The sequence below is a fragment of the Lemur catta genome, chromosome 12 (genome assembly GCF_020740605.2).
Source record: "Lemur catta isolate mLemCat1 chromosome 12, mLemCat1.pri, whole genome shotgun sequence".
NCBI classification, from domain to species: Eukaryota; Metazoa; Chordata; class Mammalia; order Primates; family Lemuridae; genus Lemur; species Lemur catta.
Window position 1 is genome coordinate 69,110,930 of NC_059139.1, and position 16,850 is coordinate 69,127,779.

The 16,850-nt window shown below is 33.2% G+C and overlaps 1 protein-coding gene across 3 annotated transcripts in view; it reads right to left on the bottom strand.

Annotated features, from left to right (window-relative positions):
* Window positions 1-626: 626 nt before the first annotated feature.
* The window catches only part of SLCO4C1 (solute carrier organic anion transporter family member 4C1), a 56,840-nt gene continuing 40,616 nt past the window's right edge, over window positions 627-16,850 (bottom strand). For all 3 annotated transcript variants that reach the window (XM_045565953.1, XM_045565951.1, XM_045565954.1), the window contains exons 9-13: window positions 14,306-14,459; window positions 9,554-9,744; window positions 4,881-4,945; window positions 3,164-3,301; window positions 627-1,592 (exon numbers count right to left, since the gene is read on the bottom strand). In XM_045565953.1, the coding sequence (XP_045421909.1) occupies window positions 1,432-1,592; window positions 3,164-3,301; window positions 4,881-4,945; window positions 9,554-9,744; window positions 14,306-14,459 (709 nt within the window). In that variant the 3' untranslated portion in view covers window positions 627-1,431. The remainder of the gene's footprint in view (window positions 1,593-3,163; window positions 3,302-4,880; window positions 4,946-9,553; window positions 9,745-14,305; window positions 14,460-16,850) is intronic.

The window sequence follows — 16,850 nt, forward strand, 5'->3', positions numbered from 1 at the left end:
ATATTCTGAGCAACGTTGGCGTTAAGTCTGACCTCAGAAAAAAGAGTGAAGTTATAATGTTATCAGGCTTGTGAAATACTTTATCAAATAAATTATCAGGTAAAGAGTCAGGTTTAACATTTTAATCAAACTGCAATGATAGATATCTACCACATGCCAAGCACTATTTTAGGTGCCATAAGTAATGTGCTAGATGATTGGCATTTAAAATAAGAAAAATTAAAGTATTGAGTATGTAAGTATTGGTCAACAGTCCATTAAGAAATTTTTTCCTGTCTAGTTGGCACTTTACTGAAGCTGGCACTTTCCTCTGAAATATATTAACTGAATAATACTATCACAGAATCATAAAAGTTAAGTGTTAAAAATCAGCAACATCAATAAATTACCTCCTGGAATTCTTGAGTTAAAGTGAAAATATTTGTATACAATGCTGATATTTCTTTGTTTTTACATATCTATATTACTTTTATGTATAAATATCCTAAATAAATATAATCATACTGAATTGCACCAAATATAAAATAAAATAATAAATGAGTTAACTCAAAAAAATCAAAATCAAAGATCATTTAACACAAGTAGTTAATTACATCCCCTCAGTAGGCCCAATAAAATATATGTAATCATTTAAATATTTTATTTTTATTTTAATAGATTTAGGAGGTATAAGTTGAATTCCATTACAAGTATGTATTGTATGGGGGTGAAGTCTGGACTTTAGTGTACCCATCATCCCAACAGTGTATACTGTACACAAGTAATTTCATCCCTCACCCCCTCCCACAATCCTTCCTTTTGAGTCTCCAATGTCCACAGTGCTGATATTTCTGCATTCATTACATACTAGGACACAAAGAGGATGAGTAAGCTATATTCTAATAGTTTAATAACTTGTTTCGATAAAGAAAGGCCAGGCTACATTTAAACATGTAAATTAAACAAATTACATGATAAAGCTGGCACTAAATTCATGGGCTTTCAATAATAATTCCAAGAAATCATCACATAAATTTGATTAGTTTAAATTTTTATCCCACAAATTTTCTAAATAAACTCAAACTATTGGCATGAAAATTAAAATGAAACAAGTTATAAAAGGGATAGAAACATCGCTGTTTCTAAAATGTAAACTTTTAACCAGTTGCTGGCTTTTTTTCTTGTTATTAGCTGAGGATTTCATACCTAGACAATGGTAGATGAGTGTGTGTATGTGTGTGTGTTTGAGGCTTTTGGTGGTCTTTGAAGGCACAGGTTTGTTTCTTGTATTAAAAAAACAGATGAGTCCACACATGTATAAAAATACATTTGATTATAAAACATAAATTTTTAAAATATAATTGTCCATATTTGGTAAGTAATGCTGCCATGGCAAAGTGTGTTCTTAGAAATGGAGGTGAATTTTCCAGCCGTAAAAGTAGTCTCTTCATTTCACCCTTCTTTTCCTACTTTGTTGAAATCCTGTTGTACTGAAACAGTAGTCACAACTCCATTCTGATTTTGAAATGACACATCTGTGCCAGATGATGGTGGTGTATACAGAAAGATTGCAAACCCATTGAAGAAAATGGTGATAATTTTACAAGTAACAGCTAAATATAAAAAAAAAAAAATTAATCATGCATCTGGGTCTTTAGATATTAGAAAAATTAATTCTCATTGAGAAATTCTTCATAACTACAAACTCACTACTTTAAAGAGAATAATTACGTGGGCATTATAGTTCTATGTTTTAAATTTTTAAAACATTAGGGAGAAAGAAATAAAACATTTCTATACAATTCAATGAACTAGTATTTATTTTCTTTCAAAACAATAATAATGTACAATAAAAATTATCCTATTGTTATAATTACACATTCTTATAAAATAAGTATTATATAGGATTAAATAAATCCATGTTCTATTTCTAAATTTGTTAACACAATACCATATCTATAAAAAATTACAAGCAACCAAAAGACAATGATAAATGAAACTTACACCATCCTTGAACCTGAATAATAAGTTGCAGAATTTTCATGTCCAGGATGGAAAATAATTATAAAAATAAAAAAGACTTTGGAGTTCTTAGGAGAAAGCCTCTATGGAAATAATGGCTTTGAAGTTCTTAGAAGAAAGCTTAGGAGAAAGCACATTCAATGCTTAGCCAGATCTACTCTTCATTATCAGCTAAAAACATGAAACATTAAGATTTACTTTCACAAGCTTTGATTTATTATAGTATAAGCATTTAGTGTTAGCTGACTAAATTAATGTGGTCTTACAGTGTAGCTGTTGCAGTAGCTAGTTTATTTTTATTAATCAATAGTATTTTATTTAAAAATCTGTATTTGAAAAACAGGAATGCTCATTGATCTAAGCAATATCAGATTCATAGGGAGATTAGTTATATAGATACAACTGTTACAACTTTTTTGGTTTGTTTGTTTTTGAAAAATTAAAGGTATATATGTTTTGAGGAAAAAAAAATTCACGTTGATCATTGAGTAGGATAAGGAGTGATTCATTATACATGTATTTTGGCCAAAAAGTACAAACAAAAGAGATTAAACACTCGGATTACTCTATTTTTAACTATTTTAATTTCTTAGGTTGTTTTTGAAATTTTAAATTTCAAATTTTATCTTACTAGCACAAACTAAATTCCTCTATCTTACCTTAACTTTCATCTGTTGTTTAACCAAGACTATACAAACAACAAAAGGCAAAAAGGGTTAAACATCATAGCTAACTTTCTAAACTATAAAAAGTTTTCTTACAATGTGCCTTAAAGAAAAAGTATACTTCCCTACCTCCATTGTATGTGTTTTCCAAAGCCCAGATACCTAGATAATCATTCCAGAGAGTTTCTCAGAGTTCTCTTTTAGCTTTTGCGTATACTTTTCAAAAAATTTTGAGAGAAATTGTTAAAAGAAAATTACAAAATATATGATGTAATGAAAGCTAAAATTTGATTCTCTTTTATTTAACACTGAGCCTCGCAGACTTCATTAAAAGCCTCTCATAACATGCTGTGGTAATTATTCTTTGCTTCAGGATGATAGGATGGTTCAATAATGTGAACTGAACATTCCAAAACAACTATGACCTAAGTAACCAAGAAAAAGATTTTTGGGGCATCGTTAGTTTACTCTAAAGCAGTCAAGAAGTCACCACTTACTTATGGCTACTAGCATATGGGCCATCTTGATGTTATCATAAATCCAGCAAGCTCCTTTCGTTCCACATTCGTTAATATCCCAAAGCATACATGTGCTGTCTATTGTGACACCAAATATAATTGGTCCAGGTATTGTGCCTAGAAGAATCAGGTGAAATAAATATGAGTAAAGATTATAGTTTATAATTACAGATTTCTTTTTTTTTTATAGAGATAAGGTCTCACTACATTGCCCAAACTGGTCTTAAACTCCTAGCCTCAAGTAAACCTCCCACGTAAGACTCCAAAAGTGTTGGAATTACAGGCGTGAGCCAACATGCCAAACTAATAATTACAGATTTTTATATATATGGTTACACATATATTTCATATAAATAAAAATAGGTATTAATCTGTCCATATGCAAATTAATCAATTCACCTATAAATCAAAGGATATAAAGAAGCATAGATAAAATATTTTAAAATAATTATATGTCATTATTATGTATTTCTAATAAATTCAAAAAGTATTTTAACAGAATCTCTAACATACATTGGTTTAACATTTAGTTAAGAAAGTATTTTAATTCATTGCTTATCTAATACAATGAATGAATATCCCTTTGAAATTAGCTACTGTGCTTTTATAAAATCAAAATAAATTATTCTTGATACATAAATAAGTCTGCTAAACTACAGTATATGTGTTATGTGCATGCATGTGTGAGTGTGCACATAAACTAATGTGCATGTAGGTGTATGTGTGTATATACACGTACTAACAATCATATGTGTGCATTAGAGTATATATGTGCACATATACAGACATATACATATTTAATATATAATTTTTCATACTAACATACCTAAGAGTGTTTCTATCTTATATACACATACTCTCAGCCCCATGAGGCACTAAACATTCACATAGTTAAGGAACTTCCAATTGTTACAAATAAAATACATTATTTGAGGTGCCAATTCTTAGACAAAGATTTCAGCTACATACAGTCTATTTTTTCAGGACCTGTAACATGATAGAGTCAAAAGAGTACTGGACAGAGACTTAGGAATCATTTTCACCATTAATTATGTAACAATGGGCAAAACCCTGCACCTCTCAAGGCATTAATTTACTTATCTAAAAAAAAAAAAAAAAAACCAGAGAAGTTGGACTAGGTGATTTCTAATATTCCAACTTTTTATTTTTGTTTTAATAAATGATATTATTATATTCATTATGCTTCTCTCTTTCTTCTTATTTTCCTATGTCTGGAACTTTATAAAATTCTCTGACATAAATTCTTACTTCCAACAGTTCTTAACTAACCACAATATCTGTGCCACTGAAACATTTTTGACTCATTATTTTGCTAACGTAACACAATAGTTTCACAAATGGAGATAGAAGTAAGGAGACAAGGAACTGTGTGTTAATGATCATATTTTATATTACAAATAAATATGATATACTTTTTAAGGCTATATTTGCAACAGAACTGGAATTAACAGGTAACCAATCAGGCAGGTGAAAAGTAAAGTCATTACATTCTTATATGATATATAAATAATACTACATCTCAAACATTGGAAAACAGCTTTCTTCAACAACAACTATGTAGTCTTCCACTACACTTTAATTATTTTCTTGGTATGTACCATAAATGAATAAATCAATAACACTAATGAATCAAAACAACCCAATAGTTATCAATGATTAAGAAAAAGAGGCATACCCAATACTCGAAGCAACATAAATTGTATTCCCAATGCTAGAGACCGCTGCCTGTGATTAACACACCTGGAAATATAAATACATATGAGACCAAAAAAGTTGATATAGTATATTCACTCTTTGAGCAAGTTCACATTTGTACCAGTTTAGCATTTCAATCTTAAAAAACAAATTATTTGTAAAAGCTTATAACTGGTTTCATCTTCCTGAAATGTTATCTGAACTAAAATATTGCAAATAACACCAAAAGAGTCACTAGACCCTATGAATTTTAAAATATAAAGGAGAAAGAACATTTATTAACAAGACATTTTTTATTAAAAATTCTCAACAAATTATGTATAGAAGGAATGTACCTTAATATAATAAAGGTCATATACGACAAACTCACAGCTAACATCACACTCAATGGTGAAAATCTGAATGCCTTTCCTCTGAGATCAGGAATAAGACAAGGATGTCCACTCTCACAACATCTATTCAACACAGTACTATAAGTCCTGGCCAGAGCAATTAGGCAAGAAAAAGAAATAAAAGGTATTCAGATAGGAAAGGAAGAAGTAAAATTGTCTCTTTGCAGATGACATGATCATATATGTAGAAAACCCTAAAGACCCCATTAAAAAAAACGTTAGAACAAATGAATTCTTTAAAGTTTCAGGATATGAAATCATAATAATAAAAATCAGTTGCCTTTCTATACACTAGCAATGAATTACCCAAAAAATAAATCAAGAAAATAATACACAGTCATGTGCCACATGACGCATGATTTCAAAACACACAGTTACACATCATATGGCAACATTTTGGTCAAAAATGAACTGTATATGAAATAGTGGTTTCACAAGATTACAATGGAGCTGAAAAATTCCTAGAGCCTAGTGACACTGTAGCCATCATAAAGTCATAGTGCAATGCATTACTGGTGTTTTTGGTGATGCTGGTGTAAAGAAATCTAATGGTGCTCTTGGTAGTATGAAAATATAGCACATAGAATCATGTACAGTACCTAACACTTCATAATGATAAAATGACTATATAGTTGGCTTATGTATTAATATTTACTATACTATACTTTTTATCATTATTTCATATTGTACACCTCTACTTATGTTTAAAAGAAAAGTGAACTATAAAACAGCTTCAGGCAGGCCCTTCAGGAGGTATTCCAGAAGGCATTATTATCATAGCAGATGACTGCTCTATGCATGTTATTGCCCCTGAAGACCTTCCAATAGGACAAGGTGTGGAGACGGAAGATAGTGATATCAATGATCCTGACCCTATGTATGTCAGGGTGTGTGTGTGTTTGTGCCTTAGTTTTTAACAAAAAAGCTTAAAAAGTAAAAATAAATAAATAAAATAAATTTTAAGTAGTTAAAAGCTTATACAATAAGGATATAAAGAAAAAAAATTGTACAGCCATACAATGCGTTTGTGTTTAAAGCTAAGTGTTGTTACAAAACATCAAAAAGGTAAAACAGAATTAAAAGTTTACGAAGTAAAAAAGTTATGGTAAGCTAAGGTTAATTTATTATTGAAGAAGAAAAACGTTAAAAATAGATTTAGTATAGCCTAAGTGTATAGTGTTTATAAAGTCTATAGCGTATAGTAACATCCCAAGCCTTCATAGTCACTCACCATCCACTCACCACCTCACCCAGAGCAACAACTTCCAGTCCTACAAGCTCCATTCATGGTAAGTGTCCTACACGGGTGTATTTTTTTTTTATCATTTATACTGTATTTTTACTGTATCTTGTCTATGTTTAGATAGACAAATACTTCCCACTGTGTTAAAATTGCCTCCAGTATTCAGTATGGGAATATGCTGTACAGGTTTGTAGCCTAAGAGCAATAGGCTATACCATATAGCCTAAGTGTGTAATAGGCTATACCATCTAGGTTTGTGTAAGAAACTCTACGATGTTCACAGGACAAAATTGCCTAAGTATGCATTTTTCAGGATGTATACCCGTCATTAAGCAATGCATGATTATACTACAAAGCTATAGTAACCACACATTATAATTTTGGCACAAAAACAAACATATAGACTAATGGATAAAAATAGAAATCCCAAAAATAAATCCACATGTTTACAGTCCATTGATCTTCGACAAAGGCACCAAGAACACATAGAGGGGAAAGAATAATTTCTTCATTAAATGGTGTTGGAAAAACTGGATATCTAGATGCAAAAGAATGAAAGTGGACCCTTATCTTGGACCATATACAAAAATCAATTCAAAATAAATTAAATACTTAAATATATGACTTGAAACTATAAAACTGCTAGAAGAAAACATAGGGGAAAAGCTTCTTGACATGGGTCTGAGCAATAATTTTTTGAATATGACACCAAAGCACAGGTAACAAAAGCAAAAATAGACAAATGGGATGGCATCGAAGTAAAGAGCTTCTGCACAGCGAACAACAGAATGAAGAGACGACCTAGAGAACGGGAGAAAATCTTTGCAACCCATACATCTGATAAGGGATTACTATCCAAAATATATAGGAACTTAAACAACTCAACAACAAGAAAATAAATTAATTAATGAGCAAAAGACTTAAATAGATATTTCTTCAAAGAAGATATACAAATATCTGAGAGGTATATGAAAAAATGCTCAACATCATTAATCATCAGGGAAATGCACATCAAAACCACAATGAGATATCAGTTCATACCTGTTAGAATGGCTACTATCAAAAAGACAAAAGATAACAAATGTCAGCAAGAATATGAAGAAAAGGGAACACTTGCACACTGTTGGTTGGAATGTAAATCGGTATAACTATTATGGAAAAAAGCATGGAGATTCCTCAAAAAGTTAAAAATAGAATTACCATGTAATCCAGCAATCCCACTGAGTATATAGCCAAAGGAAATGAAATCAATATATCAAAGAGGTATTTGCACTCCTATGTTCATTGCAGCATCATTCACAATAGCTACGATATGGAATCGACTTCAGTGTACATCAACACATGAATGGATCAAGAAAATGTGGTATATAATAATATTATTTAGCCTTAAAAAAAATCCATGTTGTCATTTGTGACAACATGGATGAACCTGGAGAACATTATGCTAAGTGAAATAAGCCAGGCACAGGAAGACAAATATTTCACAATCTCATGCATATGTAAATTCTAAAAATGTCAAACTTATAGAGAGTAAAATGGTGGTTGCCAGGAGACTGAGATGGGGAAATGGGGTGATGGTCAAAGGGTACAAAGTTCCATTTATGCAGGGTAAATAAGTTCTGGAGCTCTAATGTACAGCATGGCAACTGTAGTTAATAATCCTGTATTGTACGCTTCAAATTTGCTAAGAGAACAGATCTTAAATGTTCTTACCACACACACACACACACACACACACACACACACACACACGATAACTATGTGAGCCAATGGATATGTGTATTAGCTTGATTGTAGTTATTATTTCACAATGTATATGTATATCAAAACATTACATTCTATACTTTAAATATATATAATTTTCATTTGTCAATTATACCTGAAAAAATAAGATATATTTGCCAATAAATCTGAAACAATATTAAAAAAAAATAAAACTAGCATTTTTACAAGAAAATATTTATTTTTGGCTATCACTGTTCACTTAAGGTTCAAGCACATAATTCTTACTCTAACTCTTATTAACTTTGAAACCAGACTCATATCTATGGGATAATGGTACAAATTTGAGGCAATGCAAAATAGTTGCTGAAGCTCAACCTGATTCAACAATAAGGTAACGACTGTCAAAGATGAATAAGACATGAGACTGGCACACAGGAGAGTCATCTGAGAGATAAAAAGACATCAGCTGAAAAGAAATAAGTAGTTGAAAGGTGATTTATGTAATTTTTAAATAAATTTTTAAAAAGCATTTTCTCTCTTCTCTAAATACCTTCCATTTCTGTGCAGTATAATGTCAACCATTTAATGTTTTTAGAAAGAATTTCTAAATTTTCCATCCATCAAAAAATATGTGAAAATGTAGTAAGTGAATTATTGAGGAACAAAAACTTGAAAAAGGAAATTTGATTCCTTCCCATCTGGAACAGCTGCTGTTTCTTACCTGGAAAAAGCTAGAATTTGTTGGGAAAAATATAGAAAGACTAATGAGTCTATGGCAGGGCAGGTAGAACATATTTTGTAAAATGGTATTGAAGGAGGAAGAGCAACTGAAAGCTTAAAATACAGACAAACAGCCAGGTGACAGCCAGCTTAGTAGCTGTAAATAAATAGTCCTGTTTATAGGAAGACGTAATATCACAGCACCTAATCTATAAGGTAGAATGCATGTCATTCTGATTCTAGTATATGTGCAGGACATTTTATTCCTGTGATACTCAAAACTGAAAATATCTACAGCTCACCACTGAAGCTTCACGTAAGAAGCAGAGAAACTAACAGCAAGGACACGCCAGGTAGGCAATGTTAAGACACTTTCACATACGTAATCTCATTTAAATCTCACACATCTGGAATTCTATGAGGTAGCTTATCCAATGCCACAGAACTGATGATCCTATAAGGTCTGAATTGGCACTGGAACCAATAACATAAATCCAAAATGAGCCCAAGTTCATTTTCTTCCCATTCAACATGTTGTCTTAGGGAATGCAAATTTCACAACACAATACATACCTTAGGATGGACACAGTTATAGGAGTACCAGCCATAAAGGTAAAAATAATTGTAACAAAGAAAATGCCAAGAAATATGGGCAAGTTTGCACATCGAGTTTCACACTTTCCAGCTTTAGCTTCAAAACCAAAACTTTCTGCAGTAGATGTTATTTCTGCTTTCCTCTCAATACAGGAACAATTATAATATATCTAGAAATATTAGACATAAAAATGATGAAAATGTTTATTTTGAAAACAGAACATTTTAAATTGGGTGATCTCTAGACATGGCAAACACTCTCACGTTGTCTTAATCCATATATGATAAATCATGCTGAGAAAGAGTAATTAACAGTTAAGAAATTAAGCAACTGGAAACAAACCATATTTATGAAGCAGAATCATCTGTATTTGCTTTTGTGGCCATTACTTTAACTTGTAACAGATTGACTCATGATTTACACAACAATTTAATACGAATACAATGGTTACCTGATCTCACACATTCTAGACTACTTTGAATAGATAAAAATTGCTCAAATAATGTTTTCTTGCTAACTTTCTTCTTTTCTGTTATGGAAGGCAAAGGGACATCTATAGTGACAATCTCATTATCTGCATGAGTTTGAAAAAACAAACACTATAATTTTGACAAGTGCCACAGTAAAATGAACTAGTATGTACCAAAACTTTGAAAAAAAAATGCTGCTTTTTTTTTTTTTTTTTGCTTTTTGTTTTTGGGTTTTTTTTTTTAATTTCAAAGTTTTAAGGGGGTATAAATGTTTTTAGTTACATGGTTCGTTTCTGTAAAGCTTGAGTCACAGCTGTAAGTGTGCCCATCACCCAAATAGTGTTCGTTGTACCCATTAGGTAGGTTTTTGTCCATCATCTCCTCTCTCCTCCCCCTGCTTGATTTCCACTAAGTTTTACTTTCTTTTGTGCACATTTGTGCTCATTGGTTAGTTCCAGTTTATCAGCAAGTACATGTGGTGTTTGTTTTTCCATTCTTGGGACACTTCACTTATAATGGTCTCCAGTTCCATCCAAACTGTTGCAAAAGGATTAATTCATCCTTCTATATGGCTAAGTGGTACTCCATGGTATACATACACCACATTTTATTACTCCACTCCTGAATTGATGGGTACTTGGGTCAATTCCACATCTTTGTAATTGTGAACTGTGCTGCAATAAACTTTGGAGTGAAGGTATCTTTCTGATAAAATTACTTCTTTTCCTTTGGGTAGATACCCAGTAGCAGGATTGCTGGATTGAATGGTAGGTCTACTTTTAGTTCTTTGAGGAATCTCCATACTGTTTTCCATAGAGGTTGTACTACTTTGCAGTCCCACCAACAGTGTTATAAACATTCCTTTTTCTTTGCATCCACACCAACATATGTTGTTTGGGGACTTTTTAATAAAAGCCATTCTAACAGGATAAAGTGTTATCTCATTGTGGTTTTAATTTGCATTTTCCTGATGATTAGTGATGTTGAGCATTTGTTCATATATTTATTGGCCATTTGTCTATCGTCTTTTGAAAAGCTTCCGTTTGTGTCTTTTGTCCACTTTTTAATGGAGCTGTTTGGTTTTTTTGTTGCTGATTTGTTTTTGGTAAAACATAAATCTTTAGAGATTCTGGATATTAACCCTTTATCAGATGTATAGCTTGTGAATATTTTCTCCCATTCTGTAGGTTGTCCATTTGCTCTGTTGATTATTTCCTCAGTTGTGCAGAAGCTTTTTAGTTTAATCAAATTCTATTTTTGTTGTTGCTGTGATTGCAATTGGCATATTAGTCATAAATTCTTTGCCTAGGCCAATATCTAGTAAAGTTTTTCCTACATTTTTCTCTAGAATTCTCATGTTTTCATACCTTATATTTAAGTCTTATATCCAACTTGAGTTAATTTTTATGATTGGTGAGAGACAGGCATCCTGTTTCACTCTTCTGCATGTGTCTATACAGTTTTCCCAACACCATTTATTGAATAGGGCTTCATTTCCCCAATATGCATTGCTGTCTGCTTTGTCTAAGATCAGTTGTCTGTAGACAGATGGTTTTACATCTGGGTTCTCTATTCTGTTCCATTGGTCTATATCACTATTTTTGTGCTAATACCATGCTGTTTGGGTTACTGTAGCTTTGCAGTATAGTTTGAAGTTTGGTAATGTGATGCCTTCAGATTTTTTCTTTTTGCTTAAGATTGCTTTGGCTACTTGGGCTCTTTTCTGGTTCCAGATGAAGCATATAATTATTTTTTCTAGATCTGTGAGATATGACACTGGCATTTTGATGGGGATTGCATTGAAACTGTAAATCACCTTGGGTAGTATGGACATTTTGACAATGTTGATTCTATTGATCCAAGAGCAAGATATGTTTTTCCATTTGTTTGTCTTCTCTGCGATTTCTTTCCTCAGTGTTTTGTAGTTCTCCTTGTAGAGATCTTTGGTTAAGCATATCCCTAGGTATTTTATTTTCTTTGTAGCTATTGTGAATGGTATTGAGTCTTTGATTTGACTCTCAGCTCTCAAATACAATTTTCTGAACTTTTTTCAATTGTTTTACCAAAAGCAAACTATCTTTCTTAAAATGTGTTTATAACAATTAAAAAATAGAAGTTACTACCTCATTATCCTTAAGGTTACTTTATACATAAATAACATTAAATAATTCTCTCATATATACATATATATGCATAGATATGCATATACATTAATAATATAAAATGTTGGAAAGTAACATTTAAAAATCACAAATATTACCTTTGTAGAAAAAGAATTCAGTTACTTAAAAAGTTTATTAGCTATAATTATTTCATAAAGGTATTTTACATCTCAACTGTATCCTTACTATAAATCTTTTTATACATTTAAAGTCTCAAAATCAGAGCAGAGCCAGGGAAGTCAGAGAAAAGTGGCAATTTCATTATTCCAAAGGCCAGACACTTTTTTTGGTGCTAAAACAATTCCAGGACCACTGGTACTGATTCAGGAAAACCAAATATACAGATGACACCTCCAAAATTGACTATTACATACACAACAATCAGACATATCACATAATGAAGCAATTCAGCCTTTAAGAATCTTAAGTAGGGGCCAGGCGCGGTGGCTCATGCCTGTAATCCTAGCACTCTGAGAGGCCGAGGCCGATGGATCGCTAGAGGTCAGGAGTTCGAGACCAGCCTGAGCAAGAGCGAGACCCCGTCTCTACTAAAAATAGAAAGAAATTATCTGGCCAACTAAAATTTACATAGAAAAAATTAGCTGGGCATGGTGGCGCATGCCTGTCGTCCCAGCTACTCGGGAGGCTGAGGCAGTAGGATCGCTTAAGCCCAGGAGTTTGAGGTTGCTGTGAGCTAGGCTGACGCCACGGCACTCACTCTAGCCCGGGCAACAGAGTGAGACTCTGTCTCAAAAAAAAAAAAAAAAAAAAGAATCTTAAGTAGGGAAACCTAGAACACTATTTTCTATCCTGATGAAACATGACAACTCTCTTACATAAATAAGTATACATTTGCCTGCAATATAGCTGTTAGTCAAAGTCTGTTTTTGTAGTTTGGGTCACTGGTGTGAAATATAAGACTCATATTACATTGCTGTGAACAAACATGCACAGGTGTGTATTATAATACATTAATATAAATGTATTTTGCCTATCTGAACTAGTTCACAAGGAAAAAAAAATCCTGTGAATTAATGGATTGTGACATGGACTGGTTGGACATGTCACAAATAGACATGTGTACTTAATGTAGAAATCTTTTCTTGCAATCTTTATCTTTATATAGGAAAAGGAATGTCATTTCACTATCCCATATTTCAAATATTTAAGAGTATCACATAATTCTTACATATCTTATTCATTGTGGTCTTTTATATCATAGTATATATTTTCCCCAGGTCCTTTTAAGTTATCACGTTATCTATTAATGCATAATATAGTATATACTACTTATAATCCAAATATTATTTATTCCCAAGGCTTTCAATTTAGCTAAGATGAAATTTTTAGATTATAGATATAGTCAATAAAATTCTATTTAATTCTCTTACACTATTTATATTAAAAATAAATAACATCTAGGTAAACTGATATGCATCCCAATCCAGAATTAAAAGTAAATTTCTATGCAAGAATGAATTGATTTGGGTATTTTTAAATGTGTCCACTGTACATCAAATAAAATATTTATTAAGTTTCTATTATATACACTGTACACAGTAAAAATAGGCAAAGTTAAGTACCGTTAAGGAAAAATACAGCTGAGCCTTGAACAACATTGGTTTGAACTGCCTGGGTCTACTTAATACACAGCTTTGCAGCATGTGAAACCTGCCTGTAGAGGGGGCCAATCTTTAATCTACTTGGGTTGTGGATTGCGGGTTCTGCAGGGCCAACTGCAGGACTTGAGTATGGGGCATTTTGGTATGGGGGGGGGTTCCTGGAACTAATTCCTCATGTATACCGAGGGGTGACCGTAAACCAGTGTAAAAAGGTAAATGATACTTCACTACTACAACAGAAGTGATGTTACTAAGATGTATGTGAGCAACTACCAAATTGACTTTTGAACAATAATTATATGAGGTGTGAAGGAAGGAGAGTCTTTTTCAGCTGGAGAGGTCAGGGGCTGCTTAATGGAGGAGGTGAGGCAGGAAGAAAAGAAAAAAAAGGCATTGCATAACTCCAGAAGAGGGATCAAGATCGACATTCATAAATACATTGCTTCATTAAGGGTAAAACAGCAGACATAAGTTACCTTTGGTTTTGTTTTTGAAACTGAGTTTAAACAACCTGCAAAGCAGGGAGAAAAATATTGGACTCTATCTCCTCCACAGACAGGATAATAATATGAGCGCAGACAGTTGCAATTGGCATTACAAGGGGCTGTCAAGTTTCCCAGTTCTCCTGTCCTGTAAGTAAGAAATGAAAGAAGGGTAAATTATCTATGTCATAACTTTTCATGAACCGTTCAGAAGTATTATTATATTTTGCCATTCAGTCATTTATTCATTCACTCAACACATAATTACTGAATGAATAAAACAAATAAAATTTCTTCCTTTGCTCATAGAGCTTAAGTTCTTGTGGAGGAGAGGCAGTAAAAACAAGAGTTATATAATACAATGTCTGTCAGTGATAAGAAAGATAAAGCAGAGCAAGTAGAGAAAACAGGCTTTCTCATTTGATGCCAGATAATTGTGGGGAGCTGGTTCTGTGGATTGCAGAATGTTTAGCAGCATCCCTGGTCTGCACCCACCAGACACCAGCAATAATCTCCTTAATTATGGCAACCACAATATCTCAAGATATTACCAAATATCTCTGGGAGGCAGGCAATATTTTAAACCTGGAAGGATGAATAGAATCATGTTGTTAAACACACTCATATATTATCAATGGGAAAGCTGAGGCCTAGAGCAATCAAGTTACATTTCTCTCCCTGCCAAATGTAACTTTCCTTGTCCCCAGGCCCAGTGTTGTTTCATGCTGCTCACTTCCTGTCTCTGTGGCATATTTTGACAATTCTTGTAATATTTCATAGTTTTGCATTATCATACCAATTATGGTGATCTGAGATCACTGATCTTTGATGTTACTATTAAAATTGCTTTGGTGTGCCACAAACCATGCCCCGATGAGATGGCAAATTTAATCCATAAATGTGTGTGTTCTGACTGTTCCACCGAATGGCCATGCCCTTGTCTCACTCCCTCTCTGCAGGTCTCCCTGATCCCTCCCTGCGACACAACAATATTGAAATTAAGCCAACTAATAACCACATAACAGCCTCTAACTGTTCAAGTGAAAGGAAGAATTGCACATCTCTCACTTTAAATCAGAAACTAGAAATGATTAAGCTTAGTGAGGAAGGCATGATGAAAGGAAAGACAGGACAATAGCCAGGCCTCTTGTGCCAGTTAGCCAAGTTGTGAATGCAAAATAAAAGTTCTTGAAAGAAGTTGAAAGTTCTATTGCAGTGAACACACGAATTATAAGAAAGCAAAATATCCTTATTGCTGATGGGGAGAAAGTTTGAGTGGACTATGTAGAAGATCACACCAACCACGACATTCCCCTCAACCAAAGCCTAATGCAGAGCAAGGCTCTAACTCTCTTCATTTTTATGCAGCCTGGGAGTGGGGAGGAAGCTTCAGAAGAAAAGTTTGAAGTTGGCAGAGGTTGGTTCATGACATTTAAGGAAAGAAGCCACCATCAAATATAAAAGTACAAGGTGAAGCAATAAGTGTTGATGTAGAAGCTGTAGCAAATTATTCAGAGGATCTCACTAAGATAATTGATGTAGCTGGCTACACTAAACAACAGGTTTTCAATGTAGACAAAACAGCCTTCTGTTGGAAAAAGATGCCATCTAGGATTTTCATAGCTGGTGGAGACATCAACACCTGGCTTCAAAGCTTCAAAAGACAGGCTGACGATCTTGTTAGGGAATAATACGGTTGGTGACTTGAAGTTGAAGCCAATGTCCATTCACCATTCCAAAAATCCTAGGGCTTTGAAGAACTATGCTAAATCTACTCTGCCTGTGCTCTAGGAATGAACAACAAAGCCTGGATGACAGCACATTGAAAGACAAGATTTATGGCTCACTGAATATTTGAAGCCCACTGGTGAGACCTACTGCTCAGAAAAAAAGATTCCTTTCAAAATATTACAGCTCATTGACCATGCACCTGGTCACCAAGAGTTCTGATGTAGATGTACAGGAGATTAATGTTGTTTTCATGCCTGCTAACACAACGGTCATTTGAGGTGTTCAAGATATTAGTGGAGGAAGTACCTACAGACGTGATAAAAATAACGAGAGAACTAAAATTAGAAGGGAAGCCTGGAGATGTGACTGAAATGTTGCAATCTCATGATAAAACTTTAACAGATAAGGAGTTGCTTCTTATGGATGAGAAAAGAAAGTGGTTGTTTGAAATGGAATCTACTCTCGGGAAGATGCTGTGATCACTGTTGAAATGACAACAAAGGATTGAGAATATTTCATAAACTTAGCTGATAAAGCAGCAGCATGCTTTGAGAGGATTGACTCCAATTTGAAAGAAGTTCTACCATGGGTTAAATGCCATTAAACAGCATCAAAGGCTACAGAGAAATATTTCATGAATGTTTTAAGAGTCAACTGATGTGGCAAACTGCATTGCTGTCTTATTTTAAGAAATGGCCACAACCAACTTAAACTTCGGAAACCATCACCCTGAAAAGTCAATAGCCACCAACATCAAGACAAGATCCTCCACCAGCAAAAAGATTATGACTCACTGAAGGTTCAGATG